Source organism: Panthera leo, chromosome C1 (assembly GCF_018350215.1).
Source record: "Panthera leo isolate Ple1 chromosome C1, P.leo_Ple1_pat1.1, whole genome shotgun sequence".
Taxonomy (NCBI): domain Eukaryota; kingdom Metazoa; phylum Chordata; class Mammalia; order Carnivora; family Felidae; genus Panthera; species Panthera leo.
In genome coordinates, this window is record NC_056686.1 from 32,159,113 (window position 1) to 32,186,699 (window position 27,587).

The 27,587-nt window shown below is 50.1% G+C and overlaps 1 protein-coding gene across 2 annotated transcripts in view; it reads right to left on the reverse strand.

Annotated features, from left to right (window-relative positions):
* Positions 1-27,587, reverse strand: part of HIVEP3 (HIVEP zinc finger 3) — a 381,869-nt gene that overhangs the window by 46,952 nt on the left and 307,330 nt on the right. For both annotated transcript variants that reach the window (XM_042950180.1, XM_042950181.1), the window contains 2 exons: positions 7,214-12,836; positions 3,094-3,239 (listed from right to left, as the gene is read on the reverse strand). In XM_042950180.1, coding sequence (XP_042806114.1) covers positions 3,094-3,239; positions 7,214-12,271 — 5,204 coding nt within the window. In that variant the 5' untranslated portion in view covers positions 12,272-12,836. The remainder of the gene's footprint in view (positions 1-3,093; positions 3,240-7,213; positions 12,837-27,587) is intronic.

The following is a 27,587-nucleotide window of genomic DNA, read 5'->3' on the forward strand; positions in this document are numbered from 1 at the left end:
CAGATCTATGTGAATCAACAAGGATACATCTCGAAAACATTGTTGAGTAAAAACCAGTTGCAGATGCATGTTAAAGCCACCGGAGTAGTCAGTGCTGTCTACCAAGTACGTCTGGTTCCCCCATGCAGCAGGTGAGGCTGCGGGGCTTGCCCTGGCCATTGCAAGAAAATAGAAGCTTCTGGGTGGAAGCTGTAGGAGGCAGTGCATAACTGGCTATTTTTCATCTTCCTCTCTCAGTCTCTGTCGCCCTAGATGACTTAGTGGTTCTTAGGAACAGAACCCCTTGTTGAATGTGTCCTGAAGTGAAATATAAATGTCTGCTGTGAGAAGGAGAAGGAGAAGGAGAAGGAGAAGGAGAAGGAGAAGGAGAAGGAGAAGGAGAAGAAGGGGAAAGAAGGAGGAGGGGGAGGAGGAGGAGAAGGAAGGGGAGGAGGAAGAAAAGGAGGGGGAGGAGGAGGAGAAGAAGAAAGAGGAGGAGGAGGCAGAGAGGGAGGAGGAGGGGAAGAAAATGAAAGAAAAAAGGAAGACAGGGATCTAAGACAAAACTGTGGACCTCGGATGGGTCTGCTTGAAGGGCATAGTCATTTTCTGGGTGGGGGACATCCCTGGCAGTTTGAGTGGTTTTGTGCTTGGTTGCATGGATGGTCGCATCCTTGACTCCATCCATGAAATGCCGGAGGTGCCCCCAGGTATATGGCAACCTAAAACACTCTCCCCAAATTTCCAAACATTCCTGGGGGGGGTGATACCAGCCCCCAGAGAACCATGAATATAGAGGGGTCACCAGAAGTGGGGCATGGGAGGTGCAGCGAGGGCCCAGATGGGACAGCTGGGCTGCGGGAGAAGAGAATCTGACGGGTGACACTACATGACCCTGAAGCGCTCAAATTGGATGTGACAAGCTGAGGGACTGAGGAGGACATGTCTCACAGCCTGCGGAACAGAGCGAGATCATCCTGGAGGGAGACACATGAGATGGGTATGGTAGTGACAAAATGCTCAGTGCCGTGAACCACGGCCCATGGGTGGCACAGCACAGGATCCTCCGCCGATCAACAGAGCATGTTGTTTTTTCCCTCTAACACACGAGGAAACCGAGCTGGAGACGTGAGGGCTTGTCTGAGCAGAAGAGAGGTAAGTGGGAGGGGCAGGGAGGATGGACCTGGAAAGAGAGGGAGATTCTGGAAGAGAGCAGGTGGAACTAAATGGCAACCTGGATGGGACAATGGGGGGGGGGCACCGATGCCCAGGCGGTAGGAAGAGAAGGGGACTCGGGTGTAACCTTCCACGTTTCAGCTGAAGGCAGATCATGTGGCAGAGAGACTCCAGCACGTAGCTGGAGATGTGAACTAACCGGGATCAGGGGAGGCTCCTGCCAGCTGTCCTTCCGGAGCTCAGGCTTCCCAGGGGAACGAGGGCAGCAGGGAGCCGCCTCGGGGACCCGACCTCCAGTCTGAGGGCAGCTGCTTCTCAGGGAAGAAGCAAACCTCTTTGTGCACACCAGCTATCACTCAGCGGCCCCTCAGGGCCTCACAGTTCTTCTGCAAGGCGATTTTCTTGTTTCTTTTCTTTCCTTTTTTTTTTTTTTTAAGAAGGCTTCATGCCTAGCGCAGAACCCAACGCAGAGCCCAACGCGGGGCTGAAACTCACAACCTTCAGATCGAGACCTGAACTCAGATTAAGAGTCGGACGCTTAATGGATTGAGCCACCCTGGCGTCCCTTGAAGCAAGAGGAGAGAAGGCAAGTCCCTGTGACCAGAAGCATCAATCCTTGGATGAAGTCTTAGGGGGCCTTTTAAGTACCCAATGATATGAGAACACAGAGACACAAGAGGGCGCTCTATTCAAATAGCAGGAGAGGAAACTGGTCTGTCCCCAGTTGGAAAGAGGGTCAGTATTTTGAAAAACCTTTGGTCTAGTATTTCCCAATGGAGCCACTATTGGAATTCTGGGTGGGATGTTTCTGCCCTACAGGGTGGTATTCTTACCACTGCCATTTTTTGTCATCCCCAGCCCCCTCGATGTCACCGTGACAACCCAACTCCCCAAGTTTCGTTTCCAAACACCCTCTGCTGACAGCCCCTGCTGGCCACTGCCACCGGGAACTTGGCCGCCTCTGTTTTCCCCAACCAAGAGAGGAGTCCAGCACCTCCCGCTTTGACCTTGTGAGTTCGGCACCTCCAGGTGCTAGGGAATGGCGGGCCCCCAGTGACACCCCGTGTTGGCTGGTGTCCGTGAGGACTGTCCTTCTTGGAAGGTAGGTTTTCCCTCATGCCGTTGTCCCTTGGGACTGGGTACGAGGAGGGCTGCATTGATCACATTGGAGACACAGACACAGGACCCTGAGACAGACACCACGGGATCTGCTTACAGACACCCATATCCCGGGGAGCAAACACATGGTCACATAGAACACAGCTTGCACAAAACTTCCACAAAGCAAGTCCGAAACAAGGTACCCTTCCGGAGCCCAGAGGGCCCCAGAGTGTGAGTTCCGAGATGTTTGGATCATTAGGTTTCCAAAGACAAGCACCAAAGGTAAAACACCAGGGGTGATATTCCAAACGCTGACCAACCGATGAGTCCTGGACCCCGACCAGTCAGAATGCGGACGGGTGTAGACAGCTGGTGCGAGCACTGCCTTCATTATCAGCCCTGCAAACAGCCTGCGGGCAGAGCCCGAGTCCCCTGTGGGACACCAGGCAGGCCAAGGTGGCTGCTTGGGCAGGACAGAGGTGATTTTGGGGGGAACACGCACCAAAGTAAATGGCAGTCCAGACAGGACCTGGGAGACGACTAGCAGCCCCAATGCAGGGACTAGAAACCCGGCCAGCATTGGAAGAACGAAGGGTCTGGAGAAAGACCCAGACTCCTCCAGTCCTCAGCAGACGCCCCGTTCCCATCCCCCACCAGAGAGCCCGGCATTCTGAAACCGAGGTGGCCTTCGAGTCCCACGAACATGGCGCCCGCGGGCAAGCACCTGTGGGCACAGCCCCGCCGGGAGAGACGCTCACCGCCGCTCAACACAGACGGTGCCACCTCTTACTCCACAGGAAGCAGAACCAAATATTGCAAACCAAACGTGATTCTTACCCTCCTTCGAAGATTTTGATCCTCGCTGGCTCCCCTCTTTTGGAGGCAGGAGCATCTTCCTCCGGCTTCCCTCGCTTCTCTTCTGACTTCTGCACTCTAGCTAGATCTTTCTGGCCTTCCGGGGAAACCAGCGAAGGGAGGTGAACCTGGCCCACCGCAGAATGACAAAATCACTGCTGTTAAACGGTAGTCATAGAACGGTGCCTTTGATGGCACTGCACGCTTACTCTTAACTCTGTGTAGCTTACTTACTCTTCCCTCGACCCTGTGCAGATGCGTTAGTAGCTGCAGTTTGCAGAAAGAAGGAAACTGATCCCCAGAGAGGTGAAGCCCCTTCTTCAAGGCCACGTGGTTAGTGTCAAAACTGGGACTCCGACCAGGTCCTTCTCCTGGGGAGACCAGGCTTTCCCACGGGAGCTGTGTTTGCCTTTCCTTTCACACTAGTCTAGGACCTTCTGGGGACAGGTCCTTATGCTGGCGTCCTCGGTCATGCCAGCCCCCAAAACAGGGCCTGCCTCAGAGAGGATGGGTAAGGAATGCGGAGTAAATAAATGAACACTCCATCCTGGAGATGAACTGGTCCAGTTCTCTTTTATAGATCAGGAAGTCAAGGTCACCCTCCAAGTTAAGGACATTGCTGGGAGCAGAGTGCAGGCGTCCCGAGGGCCCTGACCATGCTCACTGATGGGCATGCACCTGGAGGGGGCTGTGCAGGCTCTGGCTGGTAGTCTGAGGGAACCCGATCTTTTCACAGAGCTGTGGGCCCCAGTGGGGAGAGCTGGCTCATGAGAGCAACAGGTCCTCTAGACCCTCTGATGGCAGCAGCAGGTGGGCATACCCTTGAATAGGGAGCAGTGATGCTGGGCTGGACGCTGGGGCCCACAGTGCCAGGAGTGAGATTCTCGCCCTCGTTTATGCTGCTGTCAGTCAAGGTCAGGTTTACAGCCAGTGGGAGAAGCAACCATGTCTCTGCGATCTAAGCCCCAGGCTCCTGTGGCAGCCATGACACCTGCCGCTATAAACGTGGGTTGGGCTGAGCAGAAAGGTAGCTGGTTGGGCATCAGGGAATCTGAGTTTTGGCTCCACGTGGGCTAGTGCATGCTGAGCCGTCTTTGGGTGGATTACTTCATCTTTCTGGGTTTAGCTCACCTCTGAGGGGATTTAGATCATCCTGAAGATCCAGGTCAGGGCCAATGCCTATGACTCAGTGACACCCCCCCCCCCCCCCCCCCCACCAAACAGTCTCTTCAGAATTGGAGATGGCAGACCAAGTGAGGCTATGGACCTCAGCTTTGGCAGAAGGCAGCTGACTTCGTGTAATACCCATGGGTTTCCAGAGTTGCTGTTCTCACTCCTATCTCAGCCTGCCATCTGGGCCACCCACAGAATGAGCAAGGGGCCTCCCCCAGGCTGATGGATGACTTTTCTCTCACAACCAGCTGTGATGTCTGGGCTAAGCTGGAGGAGGCTGGTTTGGGTGGCAGTGAACCACTCTATCAGGAAACACTGCTGGAACGGAGCAGGTGGGCCAGGGCTCCATGTTGGCTTTTAAAGACAATAATATGATTGTCTTTCCATCATAAAAACGATTATTGAGTGCCAATGTGCCAAGTACTGTTCTAAACACACTTTGTATATTTTAACTCACTTTCTTATCTCCACAGTCCTATGAGCTAAGTATTTTTGGTATCTCTAGTTTACAGATGAGGAAACCAACGCACAGAGTAGGTAGCTGGCTCAAGGTCACACAGCTAGTAAGCGGGGCAGTGGGATTCAAATCTGGGAAACCTGACACTGGAATCCTTATTCCTTCTGTTTGCTATATGTGGTTGTCAAAATGATCCCCAAGGAGAAAGAAGCAGGAGAAACCTGGGGAATGATCGGAATGTGGCTCCCACATGAACTTTTGTATAAGCTTGAGTTCCTCCAGGGCTTATGTACAGAAAAAAGTACCTATGACCAAACTCAAACCCGATAGGGTGACCTAGACCTTCATGAAGACAGTTTGGAAGACCTTTAAAATGCTAAGATAACCTGAAGGGCCTTTTCAGAGCTACTAACAGAGAACAGAAGCTACAAGCTCAGTACAGTAAAGAACTTCCTTGGAGCACTGTCCAAAGATAGGTTGGGTTGTACCAAGAGGGGGTGAGCTCCCCATCACGGGAGATATGCAAGCAGTGGCCAGAGAGAGAGAGAGAGAGAGGTGTAATTGTAGCAAGGCATCAAGCAGTGGGCCATGCAGTTAATATTAATGCACCAGATTGGCGCACTTCTGGCAGGAAATCTGCCAGTGAATCTGTTGAGTTATTCCGAGAAAAAGTTTGCAGGTTTCAGCTCATTTTATGAAAGCGGCATTTTAAGCAAAAGACTGCTGAACTCCATTAAGCTAAATTAACTCTTACTTTTTCGTAAATGACCTTTTAGTGTATAGTCATTAAAGCGGGGAGGCAGCCCAGATCATTTGAAAGGGCTCTGGAGTGAGGTCTAATTTTGAATCCAGGCTCCGCCATGTCCCGTGCAGCCCTGTACAGGTTACCTAACTTCTCTGTGCGTTGGTATTCTCATCCATAAAATGGTGATGTAGTACCCTAACTTCCAAGGTGGTTGTAAGGATGAAAGTGAAGTCTAGCACACCACTTGGCCCACAGCAGGTGCACAAGAAGCTGTAAGTATGAATATAAGTATAAAAGCATTTTGGGAGTAGACGTAGCCAGCAAGATACACAGGAGAGCAAATCAGTCATGATTTGCCACTTTATGGCAAAAGTGGAAATCTCATTTAGGGACGTCCGTAGACTGACAGGACAGTCAGAGAATACATCTGGGAAACAATCCTGTGAAGCATACCCAGCTGAGCTAAGGACAAACTCAGTGCACAAATTTCACTCAATGATAAAAGAGGAGGACGCAAACACAGGAGAAGTTCCAGAACACAGTTTTGTTCATTTATCTGTAAGATGAATTTAGTTTAGTGGATTTATGCCTGATTTGAGCAAAGCATCTGGCCTGAAGACACACTGATGAACATTTTAAAATTTGCAGTCACTTTTACGGCCTTCTTTCCTCAAATATTTGGAAGAAGAAGAAATTGAGTCTCTGGAGTCAGATCTAAGTGCAAATTCTGGGTTTGTCAAATATCTACCATATATGGCCTTGACTTCTCTCACCCCTGACCCTTGGGTCCCTCATCTATAGAGAGGGGATGGTCCTCCTGCCTCATAAGTAGAAATAACCACTGACTGGATTCAAGGGCCCAGCACAGCGCCTGGCACACTGAGGCTACTCAATCGACAGAACAATGTCAATCGGCCGACATGGCACGGCCGGGGTCCTTAGGCTGGCCTTATCAGGGTATGGAGCTGTTTGGGTATCTGAAGCAAAGTTGGAACCATCAAATTTCCAATTTCCTGAACTTGCAGGGGTCACTCTATGGCTCCTGGAGCAACCTTAGATCAGAGGCAATGGAGGAGTACATGTGAACCCCTAGGGAAAGGTGCTGCCACACAGCACAGCTGTGAGTGATCTTGCCCCCTACTGGTGACGGGGAGCACTGCAGCCAACACTTTCTTTTCCAGCCAGCTCGTGGAAAAGAAAGAAGAAATATTTCAGGAGTTGTTTGTGCCAAATTCTAGAAACTCTGGGAGTGGGAAGATTCTGAGTGGTAACCAGAGAATGGAAATAGCAGGTGTAGAGAATAAGAAAAGCAGGAAAAGGCTGACAGGACAAGGAAGGAACGTGGGCAGTGGCATAAAGTTTTCAAATTGCTGCAGACTTTCCCATCAGCCAAGGTTTCCGATTCAGTCTTTTGGAGATTTTTTTTTTTTTTTTTTGTCCTGACTCAGATGGTGTCTTTGCTTTTACAATAGAAGCTACTAATGGGAAAGCAAGATCACTTTAAAGCTTACTTTATCGAAATGTATCTAGTCTGACGATGAGGGACACACAAAGAAACCCAATAAATATGTTTTCTCATACGGTGGTCAGTCACAGCTGACAGAGAGGAAATCTGCCCACTCGTTCTGCTCTAGTTATGCAAATAGAACTTGAGGAGAGTGCGCCTTTAAAAGCTCAGCACAGGCTTCAGCAATACAGCAAGGGGAAGGAGAACAAGGCAGACTTACCTCTGTCATGCGGGGCTTGCGGGAGCTGGATGGCACAAGCCTTCCTGTCTCAGGATGCGGAGCTGTGGCCATGGTATATGTTTCTTTGCTCACCTTCTGCTTAGACCTCAGGAGGGACAAAGCAGCTTTAGTGGAAACCCCCGGAAGGTTGGGGTTGTACAAACTTATGCACCAACCAGCGTAAACAGAGGACCTCCTATCTGCATGCTGGATGTGATTTGGCTTAATGTAGTTTAAATAGCACCAACTGACATTAGTGGTCGTGTGGAGGCTGGGGAACTGCAGTACCTTCTTTGAGTCCGTACCTTCTTGCGACTTGGCTGGTCTGGGGGACGTTTCTGACAGAGGCAGCGAGCTGGAAGGTGCCAGTGGAGGGAGGTCAGGTTGTTCCTTGGAATCTTCTTTCTTCACACTCAGTGAGGGCAGCCCTCTTCGGTGAGGCTTAGCGGATGGTTGGGCATATTCCTTCAAAGCCTCTGAGCCTGGGGCCGTCACATGGGACAATGAGGAGTGAGGAAGGGGACTGATTTCCTTTGGGTCAGACGGATCTGAGGATAGGCTGGACAGTGTTTCTAGCTCCCTCCTGGCCTGGCCCTGGCTGCCCAAGTGGGATTTCTCCGGCCTCTTGCCGTCCTCCGTGCTGGTGAGCACCACGCTGCATGGTTTTACCAGCTCGAGTTTTTCATCTGCCTTGGAAGCCTCCTCTTCCTTCACCCTTTTTTGCTGCTGGGTTTCCATGGTAAGTTCAAGGCTGCCAGCTGGTGAAAGGACACGTTTGCTCCCCCCGACCGTTGAAGAACTCCCCTCCGGGCTCAGGACGCTCTCCGAGGACAGGGAGGCGCCTTTTCTTTCGGGCAATGTCACAGGCACTCTCAAGTATGGAGTCGGGAAACCTCTGCTCTGCTCTTCGCTCACCCCAGCCGATCCAGGCCGGACCTCGTACACATCCGTCCCACACACACTTGTCCCTTTGCACGGGGGCTCCTCAAACTTGGGAAGAGTCACGGTTGTGGAGCTGCTCTGGGACTGGGTGACCAGGATCTGGGACAGGGTCGTGTACATGGCACTCCCGTAGGACGGCATGTTGGTCTGAATGCGGACGGGCACAACCAGGGATACCATGGTGTCTGGGCAGGCGGGCAGGGTCAGCGGGGGGGCCGATGTGGGTGCCGAGCAGCTGGCCGGGGGAGCCACGGGGGACAGCTGGACATCACTGCTGTACTCTGTGCTGGGGGAGAGGCCGGCCGTTCCCGTTGCCAGCGGGGCCGGGCTGGTTTTGATCTGGGGCAGATGGCTCTCCACGTCACCGGGGAGCGGAAGCGAGAACTGGGATTGCAGAGGCAGGAAAAATCCAGAAGAGAGTGCCGACGAGGCAGGGTACGGCACGGGAAGAAACGAAGGGGGCTGCCGGAAGGGGAGGCTGGCTGGGTGAGGCATGAGCTGGGGGAGGTGGAGCTGGCCCGGGTGCAGAACGGTGGGCTGGAGGGGAAGTGGCGGGGCTTGAAATAAGGAGGGAGGAAGCGGCGGCATGGAGTACGGGGCAGAGAGGAGGCTGGACATGGCCTGGGTGGAGAAGAATTCTGAAGACTGTCCTGGCTCGTGCTGCAAGAGGGGCTGGAAGGAGAAGAGGGAGACGGGTGGGGGCAGGTAGGGTTTCTCATGCAGGGGGAGCTGGGCAACGGGGTGGTGGAACGCCTGCAGAGCTTCTGTGTAGGGCGGAGTGGACCCCAGCTGGGGTCTGTCCTGCCCCTGGCTCTTGCCTCCCGGGTGCCCGCTGTGCGAGGTGGCCGCCGAGGAAATCTGGGGCAGTGAGCTTTTGGCGGAAGGCTTACTGCATGAGGGCTTTGGTTCCTCGCTCTCCTGTCGTCCCTTGGGGGCGGCCTCTGGCTCAGTTTCTGGAGGCCTGCTCAGAGAGGCCTGTCTCACCAAAAAGCATTTCCTTCTCTCTGGCGGGGCTGCGGGGGCCGCCGGGGCAGCGGGAGCCGCTGGGGCCGGCGCCGAAGAGCCTGTCAGGGACAAGCTGCCGTAGTCGAATGATTTGCTGCGTGTCTCGGTCATGTGGGCGGAGTGGGAAATGTTGGGGCTCTGCTCTGAGGCTGACCTCCGCATCTCTCGGGCGTGCGGGTGGTGGCTGGGGACGGTCAGCATGTGGGTGCCCAAGGGCTTGGGGCGCGTGTCGGACGAGAGCCCGGGGGCCTCGGCTTTTCCGTGGTCATCCCTCTCGAAGGAGGCGGAGCGGCTGGACCCGCTCAGAGAGACACCGCTCTCCTGGCTGGGGCTGCGAGACAGGGGCGCGGAGGACTCGAAGCTGGACTCCCCCGATGACTGGGCCATCTCTGCCAGGCGCAGCCTCTTCTTCTTAGGCGGCAGCTTCTCTGCCGGGAGCTGGGCGAGCGTCTGGCTGCGCTGGGGCCACTGGAATCCCTCTGTCTTCTCGGGCTCCTTGGGAGGTGGCTCAGGCTCCGTGTCTGGCCGGTCGGGCTCCTCCGTCACCAGGATCTCGGGGACCTGGATGTTGGGCTGGCGGACCAGCCTGGGCTGCAGGGAGTGGGCGGAGCGTCCGTGTGGGGCGGGCGGGGGCGAGGAGAACGGGGCCGGGGGCTTGTCTTCCCCTTCCAGGCCGCTGGGCTGCTCCAGGGAGTCGGACTTCTCGAAGGAGCTGGTGTGCTGGATGACGGAAATTTCTTTGGACGTTGTTCTCCTCTCCTTCCCCGACTCGAGACCAGACCCTGGCTTGGGAGTCCTCGGCGGGAAGCCCGCGGGTCCCTCCAGGGAGGGCACTGACTTACTCGGTTCTGCTGGTGACTTGGTGGACTCCAGGGGAAGGTTCCGAGCAGCATCGGACGGCCCGGGGCTGCCAAACTGACTTTTAGTCGACTCAAAGGCAGGCGGCTCTTCCTCATCCCCGAGGCTCTTCTCCTTCCTCCTCTTCCTCAGCGGAGTGAGCTCCAGGGTGGTCCCCAGCTTGTAATGCATCATCTGGGACCAGGGCTCGTGCTCAGCCTGACTCTTTTCGGCTTCTGGGGACACGTGAGCACCTGCAGAGACGGGCTTTGTGATCTGCAGCTCCGAGCAGTAGTACTTCCTGTGGGCTTCGTAATTGTCCCTTTTCTTGTACCGAGCACCGCATATGTTACATTCATAGATCACCCCTTTCGTTTTCAAGCCCTTCTTGGTCTTTTTGGTGAGGTCACTTTCCTTGGGTTCCGGCTCGTCCGCGGGTTTGGAGGCTGTGTCTTTGCTACTGGGGCCGGCCTCCTCGGAACTGTACTCCCCTCCCAAAGGTAGTTCGATGGCCGGCTGGCGCTTGAGCATCCGGGGGTGGGAGGTAAGCACTTGAGTGCTGCGGCTCAGGGCTTCGGACTCGGTGACGTGGTCGTCGAACGAGTAGCTACCTCGGAAGGTGTGATGGGGGGTACTGAGGGTGCAGGTGGCGGAAGGCATTGAGTGGCTTCTCAGCAGAGGCACAGGGGGGGTGGTGCTGGGCGGGTGCTGGAGGCTCAGCAGTGATTGTTCGGGCTTCGTCGTTTTCTCGCCGTGGGACGACAGGGGCTCCCGGTAGAGGCTGGATTTGGGGGACTCCATGCTGCTGCGCCTGGACAGCGAGCTCCTCCTCGGCTTCACGCTGTCTATCTCGCTGGTGTCCACCACGGCCTCGTTGATGGTGATGAGCTTGGTGATGTGCTCTATGACCTGCGTCCGGGGCACAGACAAAGGCACCAGGCTGGGCTTGTCTTCGGTGGACAGCGGCAGGAGGGGCTGCGTGGACGTGGCCGTCAGCATGGCGGTCCGCTGCCCGATCCGCCCGCACTTGCCGAAGATGATCTCGGCATAGGACCTGGCGTTGGTGTTGGGGGGGCTGACCTGCTGCTCGGCGCTCTCAGAGCGGGAGAAATATCCAGACTCCGTGCTCCCTTTGCTGCCCGGGCTCAGAAACGCCTGCTCGTCCATCACCTTTTTCCTCTCACTCAAGCGGAGGGCCAGCTTCTGCTTTATCGTGTGGGTGTCTTCGGGTTTCTGGCTCAGGGGGTGTTCGGAGGAGGGTTCCGAGAATGAGGTGGGGTCCTCCAGCGACGGGGCTGAGCTGGACTGGGACAAGGAACAGCGGTCGTGACTGGAGCCCTGGCTCCCAGAGCTGTACAAGCCGCTGGACAGGAGGGGGTGCTTGGGCCTGGGGGAGAGCTCTGTGGGGTGGGCAGACGTGGTGCCTGTTTCCTCTTCTGAGTCTGTGCTTTCCCCCTCGGTGGGCTCCTCGAACTCCTCCCCCGGGATCCTCTCCATCTCCAGCCCTGGGGGGTACATCTCGCCGCCCACCCCGGAGGCCAGGCCGGCTTTGATGCGGTGGGCGTGGGACTTCCTGTGCTTGTACAGGTTACTCTTGGTCTTGAAGGAGAAGCCGCAGGGGCCGCAGGGGTAGGGCCTCTCGCCCGTGTGCGAGCGGATGTGTTTCTGGAGCACGCTGGGCTTGGCGCAGGGCCGGCTACAGTACTGGCATATGTACTTGCCGGGCTTCTGCGGCTTCCTCTCTTTCTTGGGCGCCTCTTCTGGGGGCTTCAAGGTGACCTGGGAGGGACGGGGCACAAAGACTTTGGGGATGCCAGGCAGGTCCTCGGGGGGGATGATGGAAGCGTGGGAAGGCAGGAGCTGGCTCGGAGGATGGAGCCCAGGGGTCACGAAGGAGCTTGAGGGTCCAGGTCTCATGGGGTCGACCAGCTGCCACGCGGACCCCTCCAGGAGATGCTCCGGTTTGCCGGGCGACATGAATGCTGGTGTCAGAGGGTGCTGCGGAAGCTTCGAGATGGGGACGGAGGTTTCAATGGAGGACCTCTTAGGGCCTGTTTTCTCCTGAGAGCCTTCCCTAAGAACCGACGAGGGGCCCGGGAAGGGCTGCGGGGCGAGGAGCTCTTGGAGGGGGCCCTCTGGGGTGGCAGTCGTGCCGCTGCCTGGGTACGGGGCACTGGACGAAACACTGGCCTGCACGGCCTCTCCTTTGGTCAGCCGCTTCCGGGGACTTCCCTCAGCCTTCTTGGTGCCCTTGACACTTTGTTCAGGATCCATGACCTCCACAGAGACTTCAGATGCTATTCAGGGAGGGTCGGGGCAGGCTGCATTTATGAATAATCCAAGTGTCCCAAGGAGGCGTCTGGCTTTGGCCACATTGGTCAAGAGCTGCCGGAAGCCAAACCCAAGATGGGCTTTGGGAGTTTTGTTTTTTGTTTGTTTGTTTTTTTTTTTTTTTTTTGCGAGTGTCACTGGCTGCGAGCGGACTCGGAGGAGGTCATCGGGGCCCAAACTATTCACACTGGTGAGGCATGGCCCTCTACTTCGAAGACAGAAAATGCGCCAGCACTTTCTGCCTGAATGTCTGTCCTGGAAACGTCATGAAGGATGTCAACGTTGCCATCCTAGTGTTTCAGTTGGCAGTGGCAAATGGCCACCCACGAGTCCCCTGTGTGCTATGCGAACGGTTGGAGGCTGGAGACATCTGTGTGCACGGCCCGATCATCCCTGGTCCCCGCACTAGACAAGCCACGCTGGGCGCCTCGGGCAGCTCCGGCCGGCCCCTGCTCCCCTCTGGTCCCGTGTTGGAGATCAGTGGCCGCAGAGGGGAATTCACGCTCTTCTGTTTGACAAAAGCACACACACAGAAATACACACACAAGAGAAGAGACAGTTACTGCAACTTATCCACGGCCCGTGCAGCGGGAGTCTGTGAGATGTGTTGATATCCCTACAAGGTTAACCAGGGAGGTTCGACCAGAAGTCACGGCCCCTGACTCTAAGCACCCAAGCAATGGTCCGAACCTCCCTCACCCGCATTCACGGTGGTGTTGGGTGACTCGAATGTCACCTGTGGTGTTCTGGGAACTGCAGGGCAGTTGGGGATGGGAGGCCTCTGAGGCAGGGTCAGCTTGCGAAGCCTCAGCTGCCCAAGCTGTAAAATGGGATAATATCAAGTCCTGCCTCAACTGTGCTTCAGGGCTGTGATGGAGTCCAACATGTTAGTGGATATAGATGCCACGAGACAAAGGTGGGTTTGTCCTACAGCTGGTCCTCCTGTGGTGCAGGGGGAGATGCCGGTGTGTTATTCGGGGATGAGCTTTCCAAGGGATAGGTTTTTCTCGGGTTAGCATTATTCTCTCTCTGGCCCTGGGCTCTGAAGGTGGCCAGGAGGGGCACCATTCACGGCTTGTGTCTCCCTTGCTGACCCAAGCCTGGGTTTCATGCTGAAGGTAAAACCACCACCCCAGGCTGTGGAGGCTCCCAGTCTAACACGGCCATGACTACTCCATCAAGAAATAGCTAGGAGGATCATTCTGGCAGCTTCCTCCAGTTTTTCCTAGCAGTCAAAGAGGAAAGGGAGATGTGGTCCGTCACAGAGTCCCTACAGCCAGAGAGGAAGAAATATCTAAGTTCTTTGCAGGAAGCAAAGTCTTGCTTGGAAACAGCTTTCTCATGTGGCACTTCAGACAGGGGCAGTGAAAGGTGCACAAGGTCACCTCCGTCTTCAAACGACATCCCCCCGGCAAACAGGGTGACTGACTTTTGCCAACAGAAGGTCACAACGCAGCCAGGGCTGTTCTTTGAGCAAGTCAAAGGCCTCCTGCAACTCAGGCAGAGGAGGCATCCTCACAGGGCAGGCTGAGTGTGGGGAAGGCAGACGAGTCTCGTTTCTCATACCACCATCAGCAGGGTGGCCAGGTAAGATATCACCCAAACTGGGGCATTTTTGAGAGTGAGAGAGGCACTATTACCAACTATGGAGCGGCAATGGGAACCAACCAGGGCTGTCCCAGGCAAGCCGGAACAAATGGTTCCCTTATAATCAATAGTCACCTTTGTGACTCAAACCAGGCACAAGCGCTGTCTCAGGGTGCCTGCTACAAACTTTTCGGCTTTGCTCTGGGGACTGAAATCCCACTATGGCCTCCTAATGGATTCTTAGAGACTGGGTGTCTAGTCAAATCCCCTCACTTGACACATGAGGAGGTTGAGGCTAGAAGGATAATGTGATTTTCCCTTAATCTTGCACAGGGATGGCAAGCGGGGCCAGAACACCCTGTGCCTCCCAACCCCTGGTCAGGGCTCGTCCCTCAATGAATAAATGCCCTCTATGCCTTCTGCGGCTCAATGGACATAGCAGTCTATGGCTCCATGTTCCATGAAAGCGCTGTCTTGGCCCCAAGGGGCACGGCCATATCCCTGGAGAGTATCTGCAGGTGTCTAGAGGCTTAACAGCAAAGGAGGTATTCCAGCTTTCATTCTGACCTTGCTGTGGCTGCTGGAAAGGAGAAATGGGGAGCCCAGCTAAGGCTGAGAAGAACACCATGATGGCATTACCCAGGGCCTCGCTTATCTGACCTAAGTTAGGACGAGGCAGAGAGGTCATTTGCAGTGCGGACAGAGAACTATTCTCCTGGCTGGAACTCCTGGGCCTGGTTGTACCTGGTGGGGACCCTTGGGTGCTGTGTGTGGATCATAGAGGGTCTACTAAACTTACTGTTTCTATTGACCCGTTCATGCAAGGATGTCAAAGCATCCCCCAAATACTAGCTACTGGTAAGCTTTGCTTCTTCCGGTGGATGGATGGAACCCTGTGGCATGACTGAGTCTGAGCGGGGGTCAGTTGGCCAAGGAGGACACTAACATTGTTGAGCCCTATGGTCCTCCCTTCTCTCCAGGGGTAGGTGGGGAAGCGTCCCAACGGGTGAGGTTTGGAGCAGCTCGCAGGCCAGGTAGGAGGGGTGGGTGGATGAGGAAGACAGTTAGGTGACTGTTGTGTCATCAGGTGACTCACTGGGCCGGTACCACATGCCCAGGGTCAGCAGCCAGCCTCTACCTGTGAGCTGGGCCTGGTGCTTTTTTTTTTTTTTTAATTTTTTTTTTAACGTTTATTTATTTTTGAGATAGAGACAGAGCATGAATGGGGGAGGGTCAGAGAGAGAGGGAGACACAGAATCCGAAACAGGCTCCAGGCTCTGAGCTGTCAGCACAGAGCCCGACGTGGGGCTCGAACTCACAGACCGCGAGATCACGACCTGAGCCGAAGTCGGACGCTTAACCGACTGAGCCACCCAGGCGCCCCGCCTGGTGCTTTTATAGAGAGGGCCCTTCTGCCTGCACTCTCTGAGGGAGGAGCAACCAGGGCATGTCTACACCATGGAGTCAGTAAGGCCTGTGAGCCGGAAGGCCCATCCTTTCCCTCTTCAGCAGGGTACCTGAGCCACGGGGGACGATGACCAGTGCAGAGCCACATTTGCCCTCAGGCTCCTGGGCCAGTGCTCTGTGCTGCCTTGATTGTACCTCATGACAGGTCTGAGTTGCTTAATACAAGGGGCAGTGGGAGGGGGCAGCTGGAACCGCGGGTATAGACATGGGGCAAGCCTTTGAGAACTAAGAAGGCTTCAGTCTTGGAATGGACTGCAATTCAGACTGGCACGAACACTTTCTTAACACTTTAACTCCTTTAGAAGGTCCATGTCTTTTATTTTTTTAGTGTTTCATTTATTTTTTGAGAGAGAGAAAGAGAGAGAGCACAAGTTGGGGAGGGGCAGAGAGAGAGGAGGACAGAGAATCTGAAGCAGGCTCTGTGCTGACAGGCTGACAGCAGTGAGCCCGACGCGGGGCTCAAACTCATAAACTACGAGATCATGATCTGAGCCAAAGGCAGATGCTCAGCTGGCTGAGCCACCCAGGCACCCCTAGAAGGACAACTTCTAATCACTGTGACCAAGTGACACCAAGAAAATGGTTCTTTTATCCCTTCTATGCTGAGGGTACATGTAAAATTTTAATACAAACTTGAAGTAACAGAGAAAAAGGCTGCTTCTCCAGAGAATTGGTACCTGTCAAAGTCATGACATAAGGTCAGAGGCAGAGGGTTTCGCTGACAGGGTCCAGGAGCCTGGCTAACTGCGGCCAGAGGGAGGAAAGGCATCACCTGATGATGGTGGCAGAATGGCCATGGGGTCCGTGTTGTCTGCCACTAAGGCCACAGCCCTCAGAGAGCTCTGGCTTAGAAACCAGCTTCGAACCATAAGGAGAAACTGAGCTTCAAGAGCCAGCAAGTTAGCATATCAGACAACTCAGCCTCCACTTCTGGAAGCTTCCATAAGTGTAGCTGTCAGCTCAACAGGGAAGAGAGCAGGGTGCTGGGGCTGGAGACCCACAAAGCATTAGAATATCCTCTGCAGACTCGTGTAAGTGTAACCACATGCTAAATTCCTAGAAGGGGAAATACTTGGCCAAGAGGAATTTACCCTGAAGCTTTTGCTGGGTCCTGACAAATAGCTCTCCCCAAGGCACAAATTTACACACCCGCCAGTTGCGTGTGAGGACTGTTTCTCCAAACTCTTTCCTACCTAGAATATAACCAAACTCTTTAACATTTCCTAACATGAGAGGCAAAATAGTTGTGTTAGCTTCCTCCTGCTGCTGTCACAAACTATCACAAACAGTGCCTTAAAACAACCCAACTTAACCATCTTATGGTTCTAGAGGTCAGAAGTCTGACATGGGTTTTCATTAGGCTAAAATCAAGGTAGGGCTACGTTCCCAACCTTCTTCTTGCCAGGGGCTCCAGGGAAGAATCGCTTTTATTACCAGGCACTTCTAGAGCCTGCCTGCATCCCTTGGCACAGGGTCCCTTCTGTCCTCAAACCCATCCAGCAATGGCGGCCATATCCTTCTCACACTGAATCATGAATACTGACTACCCTGCCTCTCTTTTTCCCTTGTAAGGACTCTTGTAATGACATTGGGCCCACCTGGATAATCCAGGCTCGTGTCCTACCTGCAGACTCTTAATTTAATCACACATGCAAAACTCATTTGGCCACAAAAGGTAACATACTTACAGGTTCAGGGATTAAGATGTGTGACATCTTTGGGGGTCATTATTCTGCCGACCACAATGATATCTTATTTTTCTTACATCTGTGTTTCTTGATGTCTAGTGAAGCTTAGGGTTCTGCATAAACTTATTAACCCATTATTTCATTCAGGGGATTATCTTTCATATCCTTTGTGTATGTTTCTAAAAATTTTATTTTTCTTATTGGTTTATGTAAACTCTTTAGATACTGGGCATCTTCATCCTTTTTATAACTAACTGCAAATATTTCCATTTAGCGGTAGTCTTTAACTTTTCTCAACAGAAAAGTTTGGTTTCTACATGGTCAAATGCAGAGTCAATCTTTCCCTTTTGGACTTTTAGATTTCACGTCCAAGATTATTTTCCAGAATGTCACCTGATTTCTTCTGGTTCCTCTATGGTTTAATTTTTTTCTTTCCTCCCTCTGCCCCTCCACTCTTCTGTTCCTCCATTCCTCACTCCCTCCATCCTTCCCTCTTCTGCTTACTTCCTTTCCATTGGATCTTGGTTCCATTTGGCATTTATTTTTGTATAAGGAATGAAGGAGGGTCAAGCTTAATTTTTTTTCCAATACAGGTATCCAGTTGTCCTAACATCATTATTGATGTTAAGACATCAATATTAAGAATCCACCTCACCCCTCTGAAATGCCCTGGGACATTTTCTAAAAGCACAGGTTCTAACCCCATTCCAGATCCACCAAAACAGAAGCTCTGGGAAAAGGGCCCCAGAATCCACATTTTTACAAATCTCTCCATGTAAATCTGACATACACTGTTCTTTTCTTTTCTTTTTTTTTTTAATATTTTTTTTAACGTTTATTTATTTTTGAGACAGAGAGAGAGACAGAGCATGAATGGGGGAGGGGCAGAGAGAGAGGGAGACACAGAATCTGAAGCAGGCTCCAGGCACTGAGCCATCAGCCCAGAGCCCGACGCGGGGCTCGAACTCACGGACCGCGAGATCGTGACCTGAGCTGAAGTCGGACGCTTAACCGACTGAGCCACCCAGGCGCCCCTACACTGTTCTTTTCTACAGAAAAACTCCTCTAAGTGCCTCTTATAACTAATCACCTTGCCTCTAGGCTCCCAACCTTCCCCACAACACCCCACCATTCACTGTGGGAAGAGAAATCTCTTCGGTTGCCAACCTCACCCAGCCTTTCCCTCTGTCAAGAACTCTCAATAGCTCCCCACTGTAGGGAGATTTCAGCCACGGGCATGTCAGCTCCAACAGGCCCCACCCCACCTTCCCAAGCCTTCTTTCTCCACCCTGCACTTTTCACTGTGCATCACCTCTAACTGGCATGCTCTTGACCTCTCTGCGTTTACACACTGCTGTTGCCCAGGGAACAGGGAAAGGAATCTGAATGCTAATCCCACAGAGGAGTTAGGGAATGCTTCCCAGAAGTTGTGTTTGAGCTGGGCCTTGAAAGATGGGGAAAATATTGATGGCTAGATTTGGAAGGAAGGGATTCTAGTCTAGGAGGGAGGTACAACATATGCAGAGCACGGGAGGCTGGAACATTGCCACAGGGAATGTTGAGTTTGTGGCCTCTGCCCCAGCCAGGGCTTTGGGGCCCCCGAATCCAGAGTGTCTGGGCAAGGACCCCACACTGTGCTGGGGTGAGTTCAGGGCACAGGCAGGAGCTTCCACACATTCCCTCCTACGTCCTAGAATAACAACAACAAAAAGGCCCAAACTGTGAAGGCTCAGTTGTGCCACACATCTTGTAAGTGAGCTGGGGTTAGTACTGGCCCTCGGCCCTTGGAAAGCAGGTGGAGGGCACAGTCCATCCCATTGGGTGGCCAGAGGCAACTTCTTGGCTGGATCAGGTTTTCAGAGCAACCACACACACATGCACGCTCTGGCCTGGATTCACTCATGGAAAATAGGTACTACCAGGGTCTGACGGACTGCCTATGTTGGGATGAAGTTTTCCACTAACCTAATACGTCAGCTAGGGGGGCTTCCTTAAGAAGCCCAGGATGTCAGGCCTGTGGCTTAACCAGTTCAACAGCATCTTCTCAGCAAACCTGTCTCTCCCGGACTGGACAGAGACTAGGCATTATTCATCTTCCTATTTCTAGTGCCTGGCACTGGCCCCAGCACTGAGTAAAATATCGAAAATAGTTTCAAAATACTTAAATGAGCATCTACCATGTCCCCAGGCTATACTAAAGATTAACATATTGATCCTCACTCAGGTCCCCGTTTTTGCAGATGAGAGGACCAAGCAAGGCTCCACAAAGTGACACTCATTGCTTCAGACAACACAAGAAAGGGCAGAGGCAGGCTTTGAACCCCGAGAGCAGACTGCCACCCAGCAACCCCCCCCCCCCCACAAGAGTGCTGACCTTGGTCACAAGGGCCCAGATGGATTTCATCTTCCTTCCCAGAGCCCCTCCAGGAAGTCTTCCTGGTTAACTACAGCCACCTCCATTTGCACCAAATTCTCTTCCCCATGTGTAAACCACTCTGCATGAGTCTGTTCACTTCAGGGCTGCGTTTCTTGATAAATGCTTTCCCTCCAGTGAGTAGTACATTATTCACTGTCTGGGAGGCTCCCAAATCATTTCCCTTGGATGACTGTGGTTTCTGCAAGCCTACTTTTCTCTCTCCTCCTTCCTAACCCCAAGACCCAGACAGGGCTTGAATTTCTGCTCACTGGTCAAAGAGCAAAGTCTATTCATAAGAAAGAGAAACCTAGGCATTCCCGGGTGAGTTACACCAGGCTGCTGCTTGTATTCCTGTTAGAGCACCCAGGGACCAAGGTGGAACTGACATCAAAGGGCGGACAAGGTCTCCAGCAACATCCCTGAGGAAAGCAGGAACATGTTTTACAGTTAAGACCAAGAAATAATGCAGACAGGACTCTGCTCCATTAGACCCGGGGAAGGCCAGACTTAGTCCTGAGTATGTGTGGTTGTGACAACTCAGGCATGAGTCCTAACCAGTGTCCTGTGTCTAGGCTGACAGCTGAACTCGTAACATGTGTTGGGGCTTTCCGCCTGTTCCACACAATAGCTCTATTAGGCAGGGACCATTGCCATTTTCATGTTACAGATGAGGACACGGGCACAGAATCACGAAGCTGGTAATGGCACAGCCAGAACCTGAACCTGGGCCATTGGGTGATCTCTGCAGTGGACACCCTTTAAGGCAGCAGAGTCCTGGAAGACAGAACTTGGATTCCAGTCATAGTCCTAACACATGGGTAAGTAAACGCTATTCTTAGCAGCCTTCCTTGCCATCATGTGGGCTGGCCTTGTTAAGAGCTTCGTTTCCCCCTTTTATCTAGAAAAGTATCTACAATGTTTAAGTCTTGCACCCATTGACGTTGAAAATGAACCACAGTCAGGGGCTGTAGTCTGGCCTCCATAAGGGTCTGGTGAACCCCCAGATGCTTGTAGTTCATTAATCTTCTAAGTTCTCTATTGTTATAAATCTTGTTATCTATCCACTTACCTAACTCAGCATTTATGTATATCCACCTTGTTTGGTAAAGATTAAAAGAGGTTTCTGGATGCCGGTGAGAGCTGGTGAGCCTCTGAACTTAACTCGACCTGCTTATCTAAGTGGTCCAGGCAGTACTTGTGGGTCAAAGGGCTTAGGGAAGAATGAGCCTGAAGCGAGAGCTGGGCCGGGTCAGGCAGACTTGTCTTCTGGCCATTGAGTTCTGCCAGTCTGTCATCAACACTGCCTAGGAAACACCTGCACTCCACATTTGGCCATGGCCTGCTCTCTCATTAGTTTACAGCAGGTCTCTAGCTGTCCCTTGGATGGTTTTTTTGTTTCTACACAAATGACCATGGTATAAAAGGCACTCTTGTCTACAAGCCTCCTGGGTTGTTAAGGTTCTTTGGTCTACTATGAAGGGCAATTGATAGACTACACTATAACACACACACACACACACACACACACACACACACACACACTATAGAATAAACTATATAAAGAAAAATGACCAGGGAGACTGGGCAGCATATATGGTGCATTCTAAAATTGGACAATGACAAAAGTAGGGACTACCTGTGGTCCATATCATTCTTGCCCACATGGCAGGATGAATGTAACTGTACTAGCAGTGATATGGGAGTTACAATGATCATCTTACAACTCATTTGTTCATTTATTCACTCAGTCTGCAAGCATTACATGGGCCTTCTCAATGCCAGACCAGCAATATGAAAATAGACATAAATTATAGACTTTACTCTAAAGTTACAGTAATCAACACAGTATGGTACCAACACAAGAAGAGACCAAACAAAAAAATCATCAATGGAAACAACAAGGTAATGAAACAGACTCCCTCATATATAATTACCTGATTTGTAACTAAGGTGCTATTATATTTGGTGGGGGAAATAATAGTCTTTTCAATACATGGTGCTGAAACAACTGAATATCTATGCAGGAAAAAAAAAATGAACCTTGGGCCCTACCCCTACCATACACATAAGTTAACATGAAAAGATGATCAGCCTTGATACAAAAGATTAAGTGATAAAGCTAATAGAAGAATACACAAGAGGGGCGCCTGGGTGGCTCAGTCTAAGTGTCCGACTTCAGCTCAGGTGACGATCTCACGGTCCATGAGTTCGAGCCCTGCGTCGGGCTCTGGGCTGATGGCTCAGAGCCTGGAGCCTGCTTCCGATTCTGTGTCTCCCTCTCTCTCTGCCCCTCCCCCATTCATGCTCTGTCTCACTCTGTCTCAAAAATAAATAAACTTTAGAAACAAAAAATTAAAAAAAAAAAAAAGAAGAATACACAAGAATATATTATCATGAACTTGGGGCCAAGAAAGATTTCTTACACAGTTTACAAAATGCATAATCACATCATCATAAAGGAAAGGATTGGTAAATTGGGCCTCATTAAAATGAAAAACTTCTGCAGAAAACTTTCTGAACATTGGCAAAATCCTCAGAGCCAAACACCCAACTTCTGTTCATCAGAACGTAATAGAGTAAAAATACAAACCACAGACTGGGAGAAGATATTTGTGATACTTATTCAACAAAGGACTCATCTAGAATATAGGAAGTCCTAAAAATGAGTTTAAAAAGGCAGACAACCCAATTAAAAATGGCCAAAATTAACTCAAAATGTATCAAAGACCTAAACATAAGAGCTAAAACTATAAAACTCTTAGGAGGAAACATAGGGGGAATACTTCATGATATTGGATTTAGCAATGATTTCTTGGATATGACACTAAGAGAACAGGCAATCAAAGTAAAAATAAGCTGGATTTAATCAAAATTTAAAACTTTTGCGCAGGACAGGACATAATCAACAGAGTGAAAAGGCAACCTATAGAATGGGAGAAAATATTGGCAAATCATGTATGTGAGAAGGGGTTAGTATCGAGAATACATAAAGAAATCCTACATCTCAAGAACAAAAACCAAAAAACCAGATTAAAAAATGAACAAAGGACTTGAATAGACATTTCTCCAAAGGAGATATACAAATGGTCAACAAACAGGAAAAGATGTTCAATATCACTAATCATTAGGGAAATGCAAATCAAAACCATGAGATATCACATCACACACATTGGGATAACTACCCTACAAAAACAAAAAACAGAAAATAGCAAGTGTTGGTGAAGATGTGGAGAAATTGGAACCATTGTGTACTGTTGATGGGAACGTATAATGGGATAGCTTTTATAAAACCGTACGGCACTTCCTCAAAAAAATTAAAAATAGGATTGCCATATGATCTGGCTATTCCACTTCTGGGTATAAACTCCAAAACACTGAAATCAGAGTCTCAAAGAAGTATCTGTCCACTCATGTTCATAGTAGCATTATTCACAACAGCCGAAAGTTGGAAGTCACCCAAGTGTTCACTGGGGATGAATGGATAAACAAAATGTGGTATATACATCAATGGAATATTATCCTGTCCACCTTAAAATGGAAGGGAATTCTCACACATTCTACCACGTAGATGAACTTTGAGGATATTATACTAAGTGAAATAAGCCAGTCACACAAAAAGAGAAAGAAGTCAGTCACAAAAACAAACAAAAACAACAAATACTGTATGATTCCACTTATATGAGATACTCGAATAGTCAGATTCTTAAAGACAGAAAGAATGGTGGCTGACAGGGGCTGGGGACGGGTTGAAAAATTGTTGCTTAATGAGTATAGAGCTTCAGTTTTGCAAGATGAAAAGAATTCTGGAGATTCATTCACATTGCACAACAATGTGAAAATCCTTAACACTACTGAACTTCAAAAACAGTTAAGAAGGTAAATTTTATGTTATATGTATTTTACCACAACTTTAAAAAATGGCAAAAGGTTTGAACAGGCATTTAAAAAAACAGGTTATCTAAATGGTCAATAAGCATGTGCAAAGGTATCAGCACCATTACTCATTAGGGAGATATAAATTAAATCTACCCCCCGCTCACCAGAATGACTAACACGAAACAGACAAAAGGGTACCAAATGTTGGCAAGGATGTGAGGCAACTGAACTCTTCTTGTCCACCGTTGGTGGGAAGGTAAGTAGACACAACCGCCTGGACAACTGATAGGCAAAATCTTCCATGCCAAACACACCCCCGCCCCATGACCCCAAAATTCCACTCCGAAGAAGATATCCCGCATAAGCGCATATATCTATCCATCATAAAACACAAACGAGAATGTTCATAGCAGCTTTATCCATAATAGCCAAAAACTAGAAGAAACCTAAATGCCAACAACGAATAGAATTGATGAATAGATTGCAGCATATTCATACAAGAATTATTACACAGCAATAAAAAAGAAAAAAGTTCTGCTACAGAAAAAGTATAGATGGACCTCACAGATATAATAATAAGGAATTCAGACACAATAGACTATATACTGTATAATTCCACTTAATTGAAGTGTAAGATAGGCAAGACTAATTTTATGGTATTAGAAATCAGAATAGTGGTTAGTTTAGCTCTGGTGGGGCAGGTGGATACTGACTAGGAAGGGAAATGCAGGAGATTTCTGGGGTGATAGAAATGTTCCGTATATCGATCTGGTTATGTATATATTTCATAAGTGTATATATGTAAGAACTCTTGGCATTGCATACTTCAGATGTGTGTACGTAATTGTATGTATGTTATGACTCAATTAAAAAAAAAAAAAGACATGGACTTTGCACCTAAAGATACAAAGCCTATAAGGAGAGAGACACAAATAAAACCAGGTAATAAGGTGGGGTAGATGCCATGATGGTAATAGACTGAGTACAGGTTGGGGGTGGAGAGAGAGTTCCTGAGGGTAGGCTTTAGGGAAGGTACACTGGGCTCTGAAGGACGAAGGGATTTCGCCACGCAGAAAAGTCCAAGTGTGGGTTAGTGTGGGAAAGGCAGGACGGTGCTGAGGTGAACCTCGAGTGTGTGAGGAGGCAGGCAGTCCAGCACTGCTAGAAGGTCAGGTCTTCAGAGCACAGGGGTGGGGGAAGCCACTGAGGACACGAATCAAATAAGGCTTCTGATCTGTTTGTTTCAGTGAGCTCTCCATAAACATCTGTTGAACGAACGAATGAGCCTTCCCACAGTCGTGACACATCTGATGCCTGGAGTCACAAAATAGGTGTGCTGTGTGGCAGCAGGTACTGATGCGACGCAGTACTTGTGCGGCCGTGGAGTCCCATTTCTTCTAAAATTATTAATCTCCCCAAAGTCTAGTATCTTCCAGGCCCCAGAATTTGAAACCATCCTCACTCAGATATGGTACTGACTCCCTGCTATGAAAGCTGAGTAACTTCTTGTCACTTTTTGTTACTTCTCCCCAACTTCCTTCCAACCATCCCACCATGCTTGACAGTCACATCTTGGTTGTTTTCTTCGCAGTTGCCTTTAACATCTTCCAATAATCTCCTTAAAGGGCTGTTTCCTTGTCTGTCAGCTTTAGATAATATCTCTCCACTATCTGTCGTGAACAATGAAGAAACGTGTACACACTCTCTTCTTTCCACCTCCTTTCCTCTGCCTACTTTCAAATTTTTGTTAGTTATATATTATTACTCTTCCATTGCCAACTTTCATAGCACGCTTCTTCTATACTTAAGCCTAGTCTATAGACTTGGGTGAATTTTAAAAATTGAAGCTAATCAACAATATGATTGTGAAGATACCACTCCCTGGGGAACCACTTAGTATGAATGGACTCAAGAAAAAGAAATGTAATTCCACATGACTGAAACTTCGTGACGAGAAAAGTCTACCATAAGTCAAGAACCAACCCATCTTCCTCTGAAGTATTTATGGCTTCCTTCACTTCTTCTTGAATTGCACGTCATCACTTTTTGGATTCCTTTTTTGATTGAGAGAAATAACTCCAGGAGGTTTTCATTTTCATGTTTTTCCCCAGAAAAATACAGATGACTGAGTAATGAGCTTTCTGAACTCTTACACATAAAAAAATATTTTGATGTCAAAGTTCGAGAGGATAGAATTTGTAGTTCAAAATCAATGTCCTCTACAGTTTTAAAGGCACTGCTCCACTCTCCTTGGGCATCTAGTTTTACTGAAGAGAAATGCCGATGTAAGATTTTATTCTCTCTGGAAGCTTTTTGTTTTTCATTGTTGATATTCCGACATTTCAACAAGATAGGTCTAAATGTTCCTTTTCATTAATTCCTATCTTGAATTCAATCTCTAGGTGTTTCTTCCACTTAGGAAATTTCTTTTGTTATATTGCTGACTATTTCTATCCCCCCCCTCTCCCTCTGCCATTGTATGTAGTTTCTGCTTCTAGATCTCCTATTTGATGGATATGGAACCTCCAAATCTGGTCTCTATGGATATAAATTTTTTTTCTCCTGGATGTTTTGCTCTACATTCTGGGATATTAGTTTTAACTTCTAGATGATCAACTTGGCCTTCATCTGTATCAATTGTGTCATTCATTCCACCCACCGAATTTTTTTCAGGAGTTGTAGTGTTAATTTTCAATAATTGTTTCCTTTCCTCTGAGTATTTCCTATTTTTCCCTATTATTTCCTATTTCTCTGATTATTCCACTTCAGAGCAACTGGTTCCTTACTGTTGCATGAAATAATCTCAATTATGGCCAGGGATACTAACGATTATTTATTTTAGGGGCCTCTTATTTTTGAACAATCTGCTTCATCTGGAATGAGCTCTTCTTTTTTCTTTTTTCCATTTTAGGCCATCTCCTTCTGCTATTTTTTTTCCCCCCCTCATGTTTGGTCATCCTGGTTGTCCATACGTATCTGTGAATGCAGGACTACATTGTGAATTTGGTATACGTGCTAGGATACAAGTTCTGGCTCCTGCAACGAGGACCCGTCTGTAAGAGTGGCTTAGATAAGACGGGTTGATTTCTGTCTTGTGTACGCCTGAGTGTAAGTGGCCATGGGCTGATATGGTGGCTTCACAGTGTGAGTCTCTTTGCACTTGCTCCTCTGTCATCCACAGCATTTGGCTTCCAACTTCCACCATCGTGTTTACATTCTGGTCAGCAGGAAAGGGAAAAGGGATCGCAAGGCTGGGAACTGGACACATTATTTCAGGTCTCAGTAGCCACATGGCCCCCCCTCACTGCCAGAAGGCCTTGGAAATGCAGTCCGTAGCTGGGTGGCAATGTGCCCTGAGCAAATATTTATCACTACAAAGACGAGGAAAAGGATATTGATGCAACAATGAACCGGAGAGGGCTTCCTGTGAGGTTTCTGGTCTATTTTTCTGACAGGTTTGTCCCTGAATATGATAGTGAGATCATGAGCCCATCCTACTGGGGGGGGGGGGGATTCTAAGCAAGAAGGTGGAGGATTATGATGGCAAGTCTCCCTGTAAGGACTATGGGGAGGAAGGCAGCTAGGGGACTCCTGAAGTGGGTGTGGTGGTAGATTTCACTGGAGGCAAGACTGCCCATGCCACCCACGTGCTCCCTGCTCCCACACTGGGTTGGCAGGGAGTCTGTATTCTCTCAGCTGGGCTTCTCTCAGACCCTGGCCCCATCGCTTTTTTTTAGATAGTATGTCTAAGATTGGGATGGCCTGCCACTGGCCACCTTCTTCCCCACGTAGAAGGCGAGAGGGGTTGAGCAATCACTCAGGTCTTTGGGGTCTCCTGCTCTGATTTCTCCGTCTATGCCATCTCGCGGGTTTCCGATCTTCCTGAGACCTATCGATATTTTGGCCCGCATTCTATCTTGTTTTCCAATATTATGATGTCAGCCTTCCAAAAACGGCTTTACCTTCTGGCAATTCTAGAAGAGACATGGAGCTGGACACCTACGTGCTGGTGGTTAGGAAATCACGTGTCGTGGTTCATTGGCAGAGAGGCCAATGCCCTTTCCAGGCTAGTGACACATCAGGAGGAGAGATGGGTCTTTCCAGCTGAGGGCCATCATCTTAGAACCCCACAATGTCCACCCCCATGCAGTGTGCCCTCGATGGTCCCGACACCGAGGCAGCAAAACCCACCCAGTTCTACGAAGAGCTGGGACAGCCTATCTAG